The following is a 19,054-nucleotide window of genomic DNA, read 5'->3' on the forward strand; positions in this document are numbered from 1 at the left end:
GGTACCATTAGCTTGAATAGCTCATATGTAACATTACAAAGAAAGAGAACATAATCAATGTTATTTTCTCAAAGAAAATGTAAAGTTAAGACACATACCTCATATGTATTAGGTGACAAACTTCGGCTTCTTTTTAAAACAGGAGGTCTAGCCGTTATAACCATAGACATAATATAAGAATAGACGCCTCATGGACCGCTCTCATCTATTGTCGCTGACGAGATTTAGGGTGGCCATCTTGGAGCGCTCCACCACTCCACTCAGCGTTATTTGTTTAGCACAATGACGTATCAGCGCATTTAATCCATCATAACACGCTTTTTTGTTACTGTAAACCATATTCAAACATCTATCAAAGCTACATTTATAAACAATTGTATTTTTTAAGTATGTTTTTAATACATAGTTCAGCATATTTAAATATGCTTAGTGACTATATCAATAGAACAGGAATGGAATATTCTGATATCGATGTATGAAGAGCATATTACAAAGCACACAGCCGTTCATAATTTATTTAATAAATTATTTAGTAATATCAATACATATTTATATAAATATACACACAAATAAATAAATAATAATGACACAGATTAATAATAATTAATACTGAATAATATATATTGGATACATGTCTATATGTATGCGTATACATACAGACAGACAGATAGATAGATGTATATGTTTTCCAGCCGAGGATTTCCAGCTTCAGAGAGATTCAGCAGCTGAGGTTGAGTCCAAAATCCGATGTGAGATTCATCCGTGCTGCAGTGAATCCGTCTCTCTTTATAGATTTCTCCCTCTTCTTCCTCACATCATGTCTTTAGGAAACCTTCAAAACAAAAACGGAAGATTTGGGATGTGTCTTTTGACAGAGTGAAGGAATTACATATAAATAATAGTCTTTACTACCTGTGTAAACTTTGCTGGTGAATGTTATAACAAGTAATATAAATTTTATAATATATGTTACACTGTCATATTTCTAATGTAGGCTCTTGTGTCGGATAATCTAAGTCAGTGGTTCTTAACCTGGGTTCGATCGAACCCCAGGGGTTCGGTGAGTCGGTCTCAGGGGTTCGGCGGAGCCTCTGCCGCGGAGGTAAAGACACACTGTGTAAAGTCGTGATGACGCCCCGTTTTGCCATTACTTGCTGCAGAGGACCATGTTACATTGCTGAGCCAATCAGAGCTGTGGGAAGGAGCTCCACTCTCAGCATGGATTTGAACTTGTGTCTTTAATTACTTCAGTAAAGCTCACAGTTTTCATAGACATAATATAAGCATAGACGCCTCATGGACCGCTCCGGCGCAGGAAAAACGGCGGCCATCTTGGAGCGGTATACCCTCCTACTTTGCTCAACCAAAACAGCAGAAGATGCCTCAGCACTGAGGGATATTGTTGTTCTGATCGAAGGATTATTGATGCGAGGGCTCCACAGACAACATTTCACAAGTAAGATGACCATATTATTGTGTATATATTGTGATTAGAATATTACTTTACTGTATTTATGTCCACCGGTGAGATACCAGCTAATATTAGCTACAGTGCTTGGTGTAATACGGGTTCAGCCCCGCTATGAAGGCTAACTGAGATTCCGTAAATCTAAAAAAATTAATTATTCTCTAACATTGACTTAGATTATCTGACACAAGGGCCTATATTAGAAATGAAACAATATAACACATATTATAAAACTTATATTATGTGTTATAACATTCACCGGCAAAGTTTACACAGGTAGTAAAGACTATTATTTATATTCTTTCACTCTGTCAAAAGTAAAATACATCCTAAATCTTCCGTTTTTGTTTTGAAAGTTTCCTAAAGACACGATGTGAGGAAGAAGAGGGAGAAATCTATAAAGAGAGACGGATTCACTGCAGCACGGATGAATCTCACATCGGATTTTGGACTCGTCGGCTGAAAAACGTGTATATATATATATAAAAAATTCACTTCTCACCCTCCGCGGGTGGTCTCTTTCACCCTCTGAGCTCGGGTCCTCTACCAGAGGCCTGGGAGCTTGAGGGTTCTGCGCAGTATCTTGGCTGTGCCTAGAACTGCACATTTCTGGACTGAGATGTCTGATGTTGTTCCTGGGATCTGTTTGAGCCACTGCTCCAGTTTGGGGGTGACTGCCCCGAGGGCTCCGATGACCACAGGCACCACTGTGGTCTTCACCTTCCAGGTCTTCTCCAGTTCCTCTCTGAAGCCCTGGTATTTCTCCAGTTTCTCCTTTTTCCTGATGTTGTAGTCGCTTGGTATTGCTACATCCACCACAACGGCTTTCCTCTGTTCTTTATCCACCACCACAATGTCCGGTTGGTTCTCCATTACCATCTTGTCTGTCTGGATCTGGAAGTCCCACAGGATCTTAGCTCGGTCATTCTCCACCACCTTTGGGGGTGTTCCCCACTTTGACCTCGGGGCTTCCAGTCCATATTCAGCACAGATGTTCCTGTACACTATGCCCGCCACTTGGTTATGTCGTTTCATGTACGCTTTCCCTGCCAGCATCTTGCACCCTATACATAAAAAAAAAATTCCCTTCTCACCCTCCGCGGGTGGTCTCTTTCATCCTCTGAGCTCGGGTCCTCTACCAGAGGCCTGGGATATATATATATATATATATATATATATATATATATATATATATATATATATATATATATATATATATATATATATATATATATATATATATATATAAAATAAAAAAAAAATTCCCTTCTCACCCTCCGCGGGTGGTCTCTTTCATCCTCTGAGCTCGGGTCCTCTACCAGAGGCCTGGGAGCTTGAGGGTTCTGCGCAGTATCTTGGCTGTGCCTAGAACTGCACATTTCTGGACTGAGATGTCTGATGTTGTTCCTGGGATCTGTTTGAGCCACTGCTCCAGTTTGGGGGTGACTGCCCCGAGGGCCCCGATGACCACAGGCACCACTGTGGTCTTCACCTTCCAGGTCTTCTCCAGTTCCTCTCTGAGGCCCTGGTATTTCTCCAGTTTCTCGTGCTCCTTTTTCCTGATGTTGTGGTCACTTGATATTGCTACATCCACCACAACGGCTTTCCTCTGTTCTTTATCCACCACCACAATGTCCGGTTGGTTCTCCATTACCATCTTGTTTGTTTGGATCTGGAAGTCCCACAGGATCTTAGCTCGGTCATTCTCCACCACCTTTGGGGGTGTTCCCCACTTTGACCTCGGGGCTTCCAGTCCATATTCGGCACAGATGTTCCTGTACACTATGCCCGCCACTTGGTTATGTCGTTCCATGTACGCTTTCCCTGACAGCATCTTGCACCCTGCTGTTATGTGCTGTTATGTGCTATATATATATATATATATATATATATATATATATATATATATATATATATATAATTCAGTATTAATCATTATTTATTTGTGCCATTATTAATCTTTATTTATTAGTGTTTGTATAGTTATATAAAATATGTATCGATATTACTAAATAATTTATTAAATAAATTATGAACGGCTGTGTGCTTTGTAATATGCTCTTCATACGTCGATATCATAATATTCCATTCCTATTCTATTGTTATAGCCACTAAGCATATTTAAATATGATGAACTATGTAATAAAAACATACTTAAAAAATACAATTATTTATAAATGTAGCTTTGATAGATGTTTGAATATGGTTTACAGTAACAAAAAAGTGTGTTATGATCGATTAAATCCGCTGATACATCATTGTGCTGCTAAACACATAACGCTGAGAGGAGTGGAGTACCGCTCCAAGATGGCCGCCCTAAATCTCGTCAGCGACAATAGGTGAGAGCGGTGCATGAGGGTCTATCCTTATATTATGTCTATGACAGTTTTTACCAAATTCTATAGTCTAAATCTGCTCCTTAGTCACATCTTTTCGGGGTTGGTACTGCCTCTAGTGGCGTGGGGGAGGTAATACAACTAATATAATTACATTAATAAATCAGAATACCACAAATTATTTTCTGTGTCGGGGAGGGGGGGGGGCTCGGTGAATGCGCATATGAAACTGGGGGGTTCGGTACCTCAAAAAAGGTTAAGAACCACTGATCTAAGTCAATGTTAGAGAATAATAATTTTTTTTAGATTTACGGAATCTCAGTTAGCCTTCATAGCGGGGCTGAACCCGTATTACACCAAGCACTGTAGCTAATATTAGCTGGTATCTCACCGGTGGACATAAATACAGTAAAGTAATATTCTAATCACAAAATATACACAATAATATGTCCATCTTACTTGTGAAATGTTGTTTGTGGAGCCCTCACATCAATAATCCATCGATTCGAACAACAACATCCTATGAGAGGCCCCATGGGCCAAAACTTACAAACTCTTACACGTACTATCAAACTCTCTGACAGAGTTTGATTGCAACGGAAGCTAACTTAAAATTTCAGTTTCTGATTGGACCCCAAGCAGAAGTAGGCAGGTTTTCACGGACAGAAAAATAGCTGAGCGGCAGCGACTAACAGAGGCAACTAATATTTTAAATGACATCGTTAGTGCTCCTACAGTAATGTCAGCATTATCAGAAGTGTTTAGAAGCCGACAGCCAGCATCGGAAACCCCATCTATCAGTGGGATAAAGCTAGCTGTCTCTTCGGAAATGGCAGTAAAGCCAGCCTCCACAAGTTATGGTGCTCTCTTTTCAAAATAATTTGTTCATTGATGACCAGCTCTTCACCCTTTGGGACTGAAGTTAGTTTTGAGGATAAACAAACAATGAAATAATGGTTTTACAGTGGATCCTCATGTTTTCATTGGGAATGACCCCAGCTTATGAACCATGCACCCTTTGTCCATGAAATGATCTTGCCTCTATCTCCTGTTGCTGTTAGTCAATAATAAAGTAAAAAAAATGGCTGTGATAATTATTTTGTAATCAATTGAATATCATCGCATTAGAACAATATTGTCTGAGCAAAAGCCCCCTAACTGCACAATGTTGCCCTGAGGCAACATACAAAAAACAGTTTGAGCATATAAATTATAAAAAAAATGGTCTTGAAATGATCTATAATGCTTCTTTACATACTCACAGATATTAAAATATTTTTAGTTAGAGTGACCCAAATTTAAACATGAAGAAAAGTGATGTATAACTTACAAGTAGGAGGCAAGGTGTAGCATGCACCTCCGCTTCATAAAAAGGACTGCTCCTCTTCTAAGTAAAAGGTCATATGAACCTCAATACCTCTTTTATTTGGACAAAAATATGTCTGGAGGTATTTTAAATAATTCCCCCCAAAAATAAAATAAAGGAGCAATGTGAGGTACAGAAATGTGGTTTGTTGCCTGAGGGCAACGCCATGCCATAGAGGGGTTTAATTTGCAAAACGACATTATGTATCTGAAAAAAAAATATTGTGTGGGCAAAAAATCCTGTAAAGCACATATGTGCAACCTCAGTTAAAATTGGTCTTATAGCTGTCCCTGTGTCATCCTACAGTGAGAGAAGTACCTGGTTAGGTATTGTTTATGTAATCTGAAAGATTTTTTTGCATGTCAAATGTCAGCAGTTTTGATTGAGGTAGCACATATGTGGTTTATAGAATTTTTTGCCCACATAATATGTTTTAATTTATTTTCAGATACATGATTTCCTTTAGCAAATCAATTAACACAAAGTTTTACATTTTTAAAGCCGCAGGAGAGAAACATGAATCAAACATAAACTTGAGGTCCGCTTATATTTTGAAAAGCCTGCCAGGGGTCCAATCAGAAACTGAAATTTTAAGTTAATTTCCGTTGTAATCAAACTCTGTCAGAGAGTTTGATAGTACATGTAAGAGAGTTTGACTGTGAATGTAAGAGAGTTTGATAGAGAATGTGAGTTTGATAGTGTGTGTAAGAGAGTTTAAGTTTTGGCCCATGGGGCCTCTCATAACATCCCTCGGTGCTGAGGCATCTTCTGCTGTTTTGGTTGAGCAAAGTAGGAGGGACGACCGCTCCAAGATGGCCGCCATATTTCCTGCACCGGAGCAGCCAATGCGGGGCCTACTCTTATATTATGTCAATGGGCCCCACAATATAGAAGATTTCTTCTTCACCAACACACTGCACGGCTGTTCGTGCACTGCTGCCTCTCACTGGTGGAGATGGTACATTGCACTACTTAAAACAGCCTTAAATAATGTTTCAAATGCTAAGTTCATAAGTGCTTTGTAGATGTCTTGCTGTAAAACTTTAGGATCAGTTAAATCAAGAAATATAAGACTAAGCAAAATGGCAGAGCAGTAAAATATTACCACATAAAGCTATGTCATTTTTAAAGTTTAATCGGTCATACTTTTATAACAAATTTATGTCAGATCATGATTTCTTGGTTAATGTCAAGATGTCATAACTAAGACAATTTTGTCTAGGTTATGACAACAGTCATAAAGTGTCATGAAGACTTCCTCATGTTCATGACAGGTGTAATGTTATGTTTATGATAGTGTTTATGATAGTGTTATGACAGTCTTATTCACACCCCGTCAAATAAAGTGTTACCGAAAATTGTGCCAGTTTTTTTTTATCTGATCAATTGTCAGAATAATTGATTACTACAATAATGGTTAGTTGCAGCCTTGGTACTGTTATATTCTGGTGGTGTGTTACCAAACAGCGCTATATTTATAATGTACAGCTTGAGCTTCTTCTCCAGCTCTACCGGCTAGAAGAGAGTTCCTCCTGCAATTGATGATCTTTAAAAGCAGGACAGTCTGTTTTCCGTCTCTTTTCCTGATTCAAGGTTTCCCCCAGAAAACTTGCTAAGCCTGGTGGTTGGGTGCTAGGGCTGTCATTCATCCAGTTGTGTTTTTGAGTTAAAAAATGTTTAAAGCCGACAGGAAATTTGAAAATATCTCTTGATAATTATGTGTTATAAAATCTTTTAAAAATGCAAACATTAAAAAAAAAAAAAAAACTTAAATAAGAATTACTTAGCCTGGTGGTGGCACAAGTAAAGCCTGGTGGCCCACCATGCTTATAATACACTAGGGGAAACCCTGCTGATTGTATCTCTGCTGTAGCAGAAGGGCACCCCCATGAAAGGACTGCAGGTCACCAGTCCTATCCCACCCTACCCACCTGAGACTGTGGCACCTCCACAAGGAAAGAGGGGCACTTCAGCTCTGACAGCTTTGCTGGAGATGGAGCAGAACCAGAAGTAAGTATTGCTGGGGTGCTGAAGTAAATCTGAAAGCATACATCTTTCTCTCCTCTGGATTATTTCCCTGTTTTCCTTCAGGACCCTGGAGGAGCAACAGCAGCAGTCCAAGGCTGTCCCTGCTGTGAGCGATCTGTCTGGCATTGCCATAGCTCCTACATATGTAGACAGTCCCCGTAAGGTGAGCATTTCTTCTCTGAATGCTTCAGGCTTCTACAGAGAAATCAGAATTGTATTTAATCAAGATCATGTCCTGGGATCAAGTAGCTGTCCTTTGCTTGTGTTTGAATGTGGGGCTTTTGCTCATGTCTTTCTGCATCTGTTCTGCTCTTGTTGCTGGGCTTCGGGTATTTGATTGTGGGTTATGCTCTTCCTGTATGCTGACAGGACGCTGCCTTTGTTTTGGATTTTATACGTAGCCCTCGCTCCTCCTACATCTATCACTCTCAGGTCAGTAACTGGATCCCTGGGTGTTTCTGGAGCTGTTTGGTTGCTATGTGTTATGTGTTGCTTCTCTTCATACTAATGCTTTGTTATTGCTCGACTGACTCCTGCTGATCAGCAACCTTTCAAGTTTTCAGTGCCAAATGTGTTATAGTGCCAAGTAGAAAAGCCTCCATTCTCCATTTTCTAGTCTCATTTTCTTGTTTTGTCATACATCAAACAGCTGGTTGCTTTGGTTTTTACCAGATAAAAGAAAATTAAAATGGGGTATAAACGGATTAGTGGAATGTGTATTTTCAGTTTATCAAAAAAAAAAAGAGTAAACAGACAAAGATTTAAAGAGGAGTGGCAAAAGGAACTTAGGTGGATTAACAGTGCAGGCCAGCTGATGGTCTCATTCAGGACATTACTATGGAATATTGTTTCTGCTGCCAGGATACTGAGCTGTTAGCATGATGCTGTCATACAGCAACAGTCTTCAGATTTGTTGCAAAACTGACTGCTACTGGAGATCCTTCCTACCCTCAGTATCATCATCATCTACAACGACTTTTTGAAGATACTTGAACAATGTGAGTTATGAAACCAAATTGAATTGAATTAAGTTTTAACTAAGTGGAACAGTGATGTTTCCATTTACCACAATCCAGATTGGGTGCACCATATATCTGTGGAAGAACAAAATTTAACTTTTTGCCAAGATGCTATACACTGTGTGGCAGAGTGACTCAAGGTGTTGACAGCATCATGCTGTGGGGTTGCTTAAGTCAGCAGGGTTAGAGAGACAGGTGAAAGCTTACGGGAAGATGGATTGATTTAAATAAATGACAGTTCTTAGAGAAAACCTCTTAAAAGCTGCAAAACACTTCAGACCGAGGAGACTGGAACAGTTTAGATCAGAGCATACTTATATTAGAGTGGCCTAATCAAAGTCCAGACCTAAGAAACTGTGTAGCACTTTGAATAGCTGTTCACAATTCAAAGTGAACTGATTAATCATGTCATTATTAATCAGGCCATAAATCTTTAGAAAGACTGTGATTTGTGTAAACTGCACTGAGGGAATTATCAGGCTGAATGAAGATAAAGATTAGAAATTAGCTATTTGTCTCATAACATTAGAAAGAATGGTAGCATGTAGAATTTGTTTTACAGATTTTAGAAGGACATTTTTCTGCTGTATTTTGGATTTAAATGTCCTCTTGCACATAATGGTAATTCTCCTTCCCCTAAAATTCACCTTTATCTTATTATTAGTAGCTATTGGAGCATATCTTTCACCACAAATCAGAACTACTATTTCCCTGTTCTCTTGTGTTCTCTTTGTAGTGAAACCTTGTCATTGTTAGATGCGTGTGTGTGTTTGTGTGTGTGTGTTGGGGTGGAAGCTGAATTGGACTGTGTGTTGGAGTAATGTTGCTGTTCAGTAATGAAAAGTCTTGTTTTAAAAGCTTGTTGAATGTTTGTGAGGCAACCAGGTAACAGCTTTAGAGAAGTATAGTATTCTGTCAGTTAAACCAAGATGTCCTGTTGCAATAATCAATTAACTGCATGATAAATTAAAACAAGCTCAATAATTTCCCTTTGCATAATTTGTTGTTTTTCTCTTTTCTCTCTTTCTATCAAAAACTGGATGATAAAATCTTCAGTCTGATGCTTTGGTCTCAACTAACTCATTTTATTTGTTATTTTTGATGTTTTCTTTTATTTTGGATATTTAAAATGTCTTCTGGTTTCAGTAAATGTTCATTAAAGTAAAACTTTTATTGATCTTTTAGAATGTGTTTTTGCTTTATTATGACAAGTCTAAGCCAAGTAAAATTTCTTACTTAGTTAGAACTTCAGTTTAATCATCAGAAAATGTGTTTAGATGTGAGTGAGGAAATGTTACAGTCAGAAAAATAAGCTTTAGATGTTCTCCCAGAATAAATGCATTAATTAATAAAAGTGTCTGTAATTGTGTAGCTGCCTGTGGAAACCTGTGAGCCAGCAGAGAAAGGAGTCCAGGCGGGGGTGGGAGCTGGAGCAGCGACCCCTGCAGGAGAAGCTGCAAACAGCACCACAGACACCAGGTCAGGCGGCTTTACAGCCTGGTCAAACTCCTCATATCTTCTAAATGTTTAAAACTTGAATTCTGTTTGCTATGTGTATGGTGTCTCAGATAGTGAAATACACAGGAACTGGAGATCTCAGTGTGAAGAAGTGTTGCTCAGTGCTAAGTGCTGGTCTCTCCACAGTGGCCAATCAGCAGCCGGGGCTCTCTGTCTGTCCTCCTCATCAACGCTGATGGAGATCCTGGAGGCCATCAAACATCCCACGTAAGATTGAAGTTGTGTTTGGAGTGATTCACTGCAGAGTTGCTTTAATCACTGGGTTACTATGGAATCTGAACAAGTATGGAATTTGACTGGAGCATTGCCTTGATCTGGAAAAGTATGGAAAAAGAAAATAAGAGCCAGAAAAAAATATTAATATCGGTGGGTTTCAGATGACGTAGTATCAACGTCACCCAATGCAGATGGAAGGCAAGTAATTGCAGCCATTTACTTCTGTTGATCCAGCATCAAAATGCCCAAAGTCTGAGTCCTGTACGGTTGTTCCAACCGTTCTAATAGAGAGAAAGATAAACGTTATTGTTGTGTTTTGAAGGGAGTTGGTCACAAGGGAGTTAATTTTAAAAAACATACCGAAAAGTGGATCAACAATCTATGGCTAAAATTAGGGGGTGTGAAAACTAAATGCCAGAGTTTGCGGCGCCACTTTCAAACAGGTAACGATCGCATCGTTTAAACTGTATTTAAATTTTATTGGACAGTTACTTAGAAAGACAAACATTCATATGTAAGGCAAGATATATTATTTTTAAGCCCTAGCTTGGTTGTCCTGACAGTGTTGTTAGCAGCTAACTCAGTGCCAAGTACCAGACAGAAAATATGTTTATTCGGTGGGATTTTCAAGCTAAAAAAAAGCAAAATAAATTAAATATAATCTACCCAGCCATGCAGTCACAGTGAGCTGTGACTATTCCCCCACATGCTTCGTGTCTGGCCACGAACCATATTCGTGGCCAGACACAAACATGGGCTTTCTGTAGATCGCTGTGAATGATTGACTTACATTGGACCTGAATCCAGCATCCTACAGCGACTCAATATTAACATACAACTCCAACATGAATTTATGTTTACAGAAGCTAAATAAATTATCTACAATCCAAGCGGATAGAAATAACATGGGTTAGCTTGTTGTTAACGATAGCATCGTTATCATAGACTAATTACTGAAAATAGCACAACTCACTTCTTACCCGGCAAACAACTCGACAGTCATTTAATTCTTCTTTTGATCCTAAATACTTGACCCAATCTGAAACTAAATGATTGTATTCTCCAGGCTTTTGTAAACTTTCTTCTGGTTCATCATATAATATGAGGTCTGCAGCTCCCTTAATGTCGCAAATCCTCAAGATTATAAGAGAAGTCATTTTTACATATCATAAATATATGTGTATTTTTTCAAGATACCTTTTTTGAATCCTTTATTTAACCAGATAAACCCTGTTGAGATCTAGATCTTATTTTCAAGAGGAACCAGGTCTGTTCCAGCCCATTTACGGCATTATCGTTGGATCACTTGCTGTGATCCAATTTGCTCTGTTTTCAACCGGAGAAATCCACTTCCAGACGTCTATCTGAATTTCATGCGTATTCCAGGTCATGTGTCTGAAACCCAGCAATTTCCAGACTTCAATTTCTATTCTGATGTCAGAATAGGGAATGTGTTTGTTCTTTCCTTTCTTCTTCAGCTGTTTGGTCAGATGCTTTTTGCTGCAGACCCCCAAACACACACACACGCATGCACACACAGCAGCTATAGTGGTTATCTTCTGGCTAATATAGTGTTCCTCCTCTAGAGAAAGATGACCTTAAATGATAAACTCCAACACCAGACTACATCACACCATTATAGCAGAAAGTGCAATATTTCCATAAATTTATGTCATCTGTCGTCTGCTCTGACTCAGCCATCATAATGGCTGTTTTAAAGGGACATATGGAGATGTCAGGCATATTCAGGGAAGATTGTTCTGTAACTGTGTGCTCATTTTATCAACTTGTATTTGTCCAGTGCAAAATTATAGAATAGAATAGACTTAATTGATCCTCAAGGGGAAATTGGTTGAGTAGACAACCAATCAGAGGTCTTAAATATAACCATAAGACAGACAGTTTTTTATGTTATATATAAAAAAATAAAAAATTCCCCTCTCACCCTCCGTGGGTGGTCTCTTTCATCCTCTGAGCTCGGGTCCTCTACCAGAGGCCTGGGAGCTTGAGGGTTCTGCGCAGTATCTTGGCTGTGCCTAGAACTGCACATTTCTGGACTGAGATGTCTGATGTTGTTCCTGGGATCTGTTTGAGCCACTGCTCCAGTTTGGGGGTGACTGCCCCGAGGGCCCCGATGACCACAGGCACCACTGTGGTCTTCACCTTCCAGGCCTTCTCCAGTTCCTCTCTGAGGCCCTGGTATTTCTCCAGTTTCTCATGCTCCTTTTTCCTGATGTTGTGGTCACTTGGTATTGCTACATCCACCACAACGGCTTTCCTCTGTTCTTTATCCACCACCACAATGTCCGGTTGGTTCGACATTACCATCTTGTCTGTCTGGATCTGGAAGTCCCACAGGATCTTAGCTCGGTCATTCTCCACCACCTTTGGGGGTGTCCCCCATTTTGACCTCGGTGCTTCCAGTCCATATTCTGCACAGATGTTCCTGTACACTATGCCCGCCACTTGGTTATGTCGTTCCATGTACGCTTTCCCTGCCAGCATCTTGCACCCTGCTGTTATGTGCTGGACTGTCTCAGAGGCCTCCTTGCACAACCTACACCTTGGGTCTTGTCTGGTGTGGTAGATCTGAGCTTCTATTGCTCTGGTGTTTAGTGCCTGTTCCTGGGCGGCCAGGATGAGGGCCTCCGTGCTGTCCTTGAGTCCAGCTTTCTCCAGCCATTGGTAGGATTTCCTGATATCAGCCACTTCAGTTATTTGTCGGTGGTACATCCCATGTAGGGGCTTGTCTTCCCATGATGGTTCCTCCAGCACCTCGTCCTCTGTTCCCCATTGCCTGAGACATTCGCTGAGCACATCGTCCGTTGAGGCTTTGTCCTTGATGTATTTATGGATCTTGGATGTTTCATCCTGGACAGTGGCTCTCACACTCACTAGTCCTCTGCCTCCTTCCTTACGGCTCGTGTACAGTCTCAGGGTGCTGGATTTGGGGTGGAACCCTCCATGCATGGTTAGTAGCTTCCGAGTCTTAACATCCGTGGCCTTCATCTCTTCCATTGGCCAGCTAATTATTCCGGCAGGGTATCTGATTACTGGTAAGGCATAGCTGTTTATTGCACGGATCTTGTTCTTGCCATTGAGCTGGCTTCTCAGGACTTGCCTTATTCGTTGGAGGTATTTGGCTGTGGCTCCTTTCCTTGTGACCTCATCGAGGTTGCCATTTGCTTGTGGTATTCCCAGGTACTTGTAGCTGTGCTCTATGTCTGCTATCGTTCCCTCTGGGAGTGAGACCCCTTCTGTGCGGACGACCTTCCCTCTCTTTGTAACCATCCGGCCACACTTCTCTAGTCCGAATGACATCCCAATGTCAGTGCTGTAGATCCTGGTGGTGTGGATCAGTGAGTCGATGTCTCGCTCGCTCTTGGCGTACAGCTTGATGTCATCCATGTAGAGGAGGTGACTGATTGTGGCCCCATTCTTAAGTCGGTATCCGTAGCCAGTCTTGTTGATGATTTGGCTGAGGGGGTTCAGGCCTATGCAGAACAGCAGTGGGGACAGAGCATCTCCTTGGTATATGCCACATTTGATGGACACTTGTGCAAGCGGTTTGCAGTTGGCTTCAAGGGTGGTTTTCCACAGCCCCATCGAGTTTGCAATGAAGGCTCTTAGAGTCCTGTTGATGTTGTACATCTCTAAGCATTCAATGATCCAGGTGTGTGGCATTGAGTCATAGGCTTTCTTGTAATCAATCCAAGCGGTGCACAGGTTGGTGTGTCGGGTTTTGCAGTCTCGGGCGACTGTGTGGTCTACAAGGAGTTGGTGTTTGGCTCCTCTACTATTTATGCCGATGCCCTTCTGTGCCGTGCTCATGTATTTATCCATGTGTCCGCTTATCTTAGCCGCTATGATGCCTGACATGAGCTTCCATGTTGTAGAGAGACAGGTTATTGGCCGATAGTTGGATGGGACTGAACCCTTTGAGGGATCCTTCTGGATCAGGATTGTGCGCCCTTCAGTTAACCATTCAGGGTGAGTCCCATTCTGTAGCAGCTGGTTCAGTTGAGCTGCCAGTCGCTCATGGAGGGCAGTGAGTTTCTTTAGCCAGTAGGCATGGATCATGTCAGGCCCTGGTGCTGTCCAGTTTTTCATACCCGAGACTCTTTCTTGGACATATATATATATATATATATATATATATATATATATATATATATATTATACATTCCAGTTCGGCGCTGTGATGGTGCAGGGTTAGGACACAGCTCGCATAAGGAGGCCTTGGTCCTCGATGCGGCCGTCGCAGGTTTGATTCCTGGCCTGGTGACCTTTGTCGCATGTTTTCCCTCTCTCTCATTACACTACTTTCCTATCATAGCACTTTCAAATAAAGACTACTAGACCAAAAAACATTTTAAAAAAAAACCCATCCCAGTTCAATCAAGTGCAGTTGTATTCAGTTTATCGTGCCAGTATATTTAGCATACCAATTTTATTTATAGAGCACTTTAAACACCCACAAGACTTAAAATGCTGTACACAATCATATAATTCAAATATGACTGAAATCAATAAACAAAGTAGTTAAAAAATAGTAAACAATAATCAAAGTCAACAGTTCAGATTGTGTCAAAGCAATGTCACTAAGATTAGTTATTTTTGACAAAGGAGGGGAAACATTTATATTGGTGTGGTCCCACCCCTAGTTATCTGTTCTGTGTGTGTGTGTGTGTGTGTGTGTTTCCTGCTGGGCGCTTTAGGACCGGTGTGCAGCTGCTCCCAGAGCAGAAAGGCCTCCCACTCAACTGCTTTATAAGTGCTGAAGTTGTTCATTGGCTGGTCAACAATGTGGAGGGCGTGGCCACACAAGGCATGGCTGTGGACATCATGCAGGTAACAGTGAAACAGCAAGTGCTCCCTTTAGTAAATGAGCACAAGGGAAGGTTTGCAGGCATGGCGTGCATGATGCTAACAGGAAACTTCAGGATGAATTTATGAATGCAGATGTGGGTTGTTGCAGAAATTGATAAACTGGTGCAGGTTTACTAAAAACTTCTTTAGAGTCATTTTAAATGTGAAAGCATTTTAAGCTTATGATGATGTTCAGTGCTCTCTGCTTTGTTTTGTGAAGAAAATGCTGGATGAAGGAGTGGTGGCCCACGCTTCTGGAGACGCCATGCGCACGTTCGTCTATGGCTTCTACTTCTACAGGATAGTAGGAGAAAAAGAAGGTACACGACTTTAACCCAGCTTAGCCACAAGGGAAGCACAGCTCCTGTCTGGATGGGATTTCTATGGAGCTAAAACTGTCTCATAATTCACAAATGCAAAAGATTCACAAATGCACAGGATGATATTCACCCTTGTATTTCTGATCCATATATACAGAAGCAGCTTGATTTGTAAGCTGCTTCTGGCCTATGAATTGCACTGCATCTGTGTGTGAATTTTGAGACTCCCCTGACATCTCAATCCACAAATAAATGATCTATCTGTTTGGATGACCAGCAACCAATCAAGTAGCTTCCTTGTTTCAGCCAATCACATTAACAGCACTGTAGCCATGATGACGCACCGACAGTTTGACCTCAGCCTGGCTTCTGGAAAAACAGCACTTTGTGTTTCTGAAAAGTGTGACTTGAGTGATTTATTACACTGCTATAATAATTTATCATTTAAGGACCAGGGCTTTATAGCAATTCACAATATACAAATGCCATTATTATCTTGAATAAATTCAACTATATAGAAAGACACTAGCCTGATGCTATTAGCACGCAGAAGCACTAGCATAGCTAGGTAGCACAGCTTACTCACTAGAGCTCTGCTGATGTGCTAATATAGGACTTGGGTGGGTGGGGGGGGTTAGATCGCTAGCTTGTGATTATAGTTGCACAATTAAATCGATTAACATTAATAATGATAACATGGAGATAATAGCTAATAGATAGATATTTCACTTACCGCTCCTCTGTTGCTTCCAGAAACCAGGCTGAGGTCTAAACTGTGCGTTGTCATGGCTACGGTGCTGTTGGAATGGGATAGTGTGATTGGCTGACACATAGGTTACCCCAACATGGGGGTCAGTTCATATGATTGTTTGAAACAAGGAAGCTATCTGATTGGTTGCTGATCACCCAATCAGATGGACCATTTATTTGTTAATTGAGATGTCAGTGGAGTCTCAAAATTCACACACAAATGCAGCGAAACTCACAGGCCAGAAGCATCTCGAAAATCAAGATATATTTGTGTTTGCATCAAAAATACTAGTGTGGATCCCGTCCTGTGCATTTGTGAATTATGACACAGTTTAAGCTCCATAGATTTCCATGCCTTGCTTCTCTGCACCATGACGTTCATGTAGAGGTTTGTCACTGCAGGCCTCAATTCCCAGCTGCAGGCTGCTGGCGGCTGGTCCACTGCAGCCTTGGAGGATTTTGCCCTTTTCCAGAGAAAGTGGTTTGAAGTGGCTTTTGTGTTGGAGGAGCGGCGGCCATGCGACCTGCCCGCCTTCCTCTTGCCCTGGCTGCCCAGCCGGCCCGCCTCATACGCAAGTAGGCACAGCTCCTTCAGCCGCAGCTTTGGGGGACGCAGCCAGGCCGCTGCACTGCTAGGTATACCCAGCCCACTCCTCCCAGCCCACACTGCCAGGAACACGACGCCTCATTCCCATCCAGCCTCATGTGGGTCTGGACAGCCTGCTGTGGGGAATGGCCCGGGTCACACGGAGCCAGAGGGCGCACACACTGCAGGAAACCCTGATGAGAAATCCAGCTCTTTTACTATCTCACCTATTTATTTATGAGTTATTGTAGTTCACCTGCTCTGCATTCTCTAGTGAGCCCTCTGACTTCCACACTCCAATTCTCTGATCTAAAGAAAAAATCTCAGTCTTTTCAGTTTGTGGCAAGATTCACCAAGAAAAACCATGCAGGGCTCAAATTACCTCCTGCATTTCTTCTTCTATTCTAGATGTGGGTCAGAGTGAGATTATGATGATGGAGGACCTCGTTTCACATGATCAGTTATTTTAATGTAGACCACCATTTAGTCTTAGGAAGGGTTGTTATAGTTGTAATGACAAATGTCCATAACATTTGTTATTTTTATACATAGACCTCAGCATTTTACCTCATATATAAGACATAAAATGTACTTGTTTTTTTAGCTTACATCATGTTATAATGTTCCCTCATCAAAAACATACCTGGAGTGTTGCCTTGATTTTTTTTTCATGCATGTTTGAGAAATCCTTTGATCTCCATGGCAACCACTCAGCTGTGCAAAATGCCTGGCTGGAGCACCGCCTCTGAGGCGCAGCTCTTCCTCAGACCTGCAGTTTCCAAGCTTCAGAGCTTCTGCCTGACGGAGCAGCCCTCCCCCATGGGCTGCTCCGATGTTTGCTAACTGCTAACACCTGGTGGAACTGTGCATCTGCTGAGCTCATTATAGAAGCTACGCTGGTAAAAACTTTGTTGAAGGGTTAATAGAGGAGCCATGTTGTGATGACTTCCTGAAGGCAGAGTTTCAGAAAGAGCAGGAGTTTCTTAAAGTGGCAGAGGCACAATTTCAAGATGTTCACCTCTTGAAAGAAGTAAACTTCTTTGAAGTCATATTTGATGTATGTAGCATTTTTACTGGAGGTAACATAGTTACGTGATTGTGCTATAAAATGGCACTATGTTGCTTGAAAACACATAATGGTGACCCTTTAGTGACAGTATTATTTGGTAGCAGCCTTTATGTTTTTGCACCACTATGAGTCACTGTCAGTTTTTCTATAGAATGTTCCAACTTGATCAGCCTTACAATCCAATGTGAGCCGAAATGCACCAAAAAGGCACCGAGCCAACGCTCTGGCTACATCACATCCAGCTCAGAAGTTCAACTCTGTTTGATCACATTTTTCCAATAAATGTTAATGTCCTCAATATGTTTTCAGACTGAATATGTTGCCCAAACTGACAACAGTGAGATCTACATGTACAAACCACCAAGTTTCTGTTAATCCAGAAATGTTCCTCCACCTAACATTTAATAACCCCACCACCAACTCTGTGTAACGTTTTCAGCATCATTATCCGTCTTGTGTGACACACAGATCCAGGGTTCAGCTCTCCTCACAGCAGGCTGCAGATCTGCATTAAGCAGCTGGTGTTCGTCTCCTGCATGCAGTAGCAGTAGTGATAGAGGGCCAAATCACTGATGCGATTAAATTCCCCTCTACACAGTCAGACCAGTGCATGTGAACTGGTGGCTGTGAAGGTGGTCCAGTTGTAGTGATGTGGGGTTGGGTGCATGCTGTGGTGTTGGTGGCTGTGGGTCAGTAGTGCTGTGGTGTACAATGTCTTCAGCTGCTGCTTTCCTTTGTTTCGACTCAAAACACTCATTAATCCTAGAGGTGTTTCTGCTTCAGCTTAATCTGACTTAATCTGTCCATTTACAGCTTTTGCCTCACACTGGAACATTTCCCTTGTGTTGCTTATCACCTTCTATGTGATAATTCCATTTCAGATTATTCTCATTGAATTTTAACATTATATGTTTTAGCTTAGTTAAAACATCTGATAATAAAAAAAAGTCATAAAAAAATCCATTGCACAGAAACTGAATACAATCAGATTATAATAGAAAGGAGCCTGGATATTTATTATTTTTAAAGAGAATGATAAAATTGTGAAAATTGAAATTCCAAAAGCAAATTTGCTTAATGGAAACATGCTAATTAAAAGAAAATCTCACATTTTTCAATAAAAAGTTTTTTGCACTAGGATGAGGTGCTTTTCAGCCATATTGAAGTAGGTGTATTTTGCAGAACTACAATGGAAACACTTTTTTGCATCACGAGTCACATGAACAACAACTGGCTGTTACTACTGGCAAAAACCACGAAGAAGACAGCAGGAAGTCGTAGGAGGAAGATGGCTTGTTTTTGTTTTTTTCAGAGATTCTGTGAGAGTTCTGGTGGAGCCAGAACTCTCACAGAATCACACCGATCTTAAAAAGTTATGTGTCATTTGAACATGTTGAATCCATAGCTCTTCTGTAAATTCACTGACTACAATTTCCCAAAATGCCGCATGCATAGCGCTCCAACGCCTGAATGAGACAGCAACGTCTCCTCTGATGGATGACGCTAATG

General features: G+C 41.1%; 1 protein-coding gene across 5 annotated transcripts in view; it reads left to right on the forward strand.

The window, feature by feature from the left end:
• Positions 1-19,054, forward strand: part of depdc5 (DEP domain containing 5, GATOR1 subcomplex subunit) — a 54,148-nt gene that overhangs the window by 31,014 nt on the left and 4,080 nt on the right. For 2 of the 5 annotated variants that reach the window (XM_088014482.1, XM_088014484.1), the window contains exons 31-38: positions 7,044-7,180; positions 7,262-7,361; positions 7,568-7,630; positions 9,590-9,696; positions 9,862-9,942; positions 14,670-14,802; positions 15,041-15,140; positions 16,293-16,526. In XM_088014482.1, the coding sequence (XP_087870608.1) occupies positions 7,044-7,180; positions 7,262-7,361; positions 7,568-7,630; positions 9,590-9,696; positions 9,862-9,942; positions 14,670-14,802; positions 15,041-15,140; positions 16,293-16,526 (955 nt within the window). The remainder of the gene's footprint in view (positions 1-7,043; positions 7,181-7,261; positions 7,362-7,567; positions 7,631-9,589; positions 9,697-9,861; positions 9,943-14,669; positions 14,803-15,040; positions 15,141-16,292; positions 16,527-19,054) is intronic. The other 3 variants (XM_088014485.1, XM_088014483.1, XM_088014486.1) reach the window with 3 other exon arrangements.

This window comes from Poecilia mexicana, unplaced genomic scaffold (genome assembly GCF_051168715.1).
Source record: "Poecilia mexicana isolate PSO_F unplaced genomic scaffold, ASM5116871v1 scaffold_17, whole genome shotgun sequence".
Lineage (NCBI taxonomy): Eukaryota > Metazoa > Chordata > Actinopteri > Cyprinodontiformes > Poeciliidae > Poecilia > Poecilia mexicana.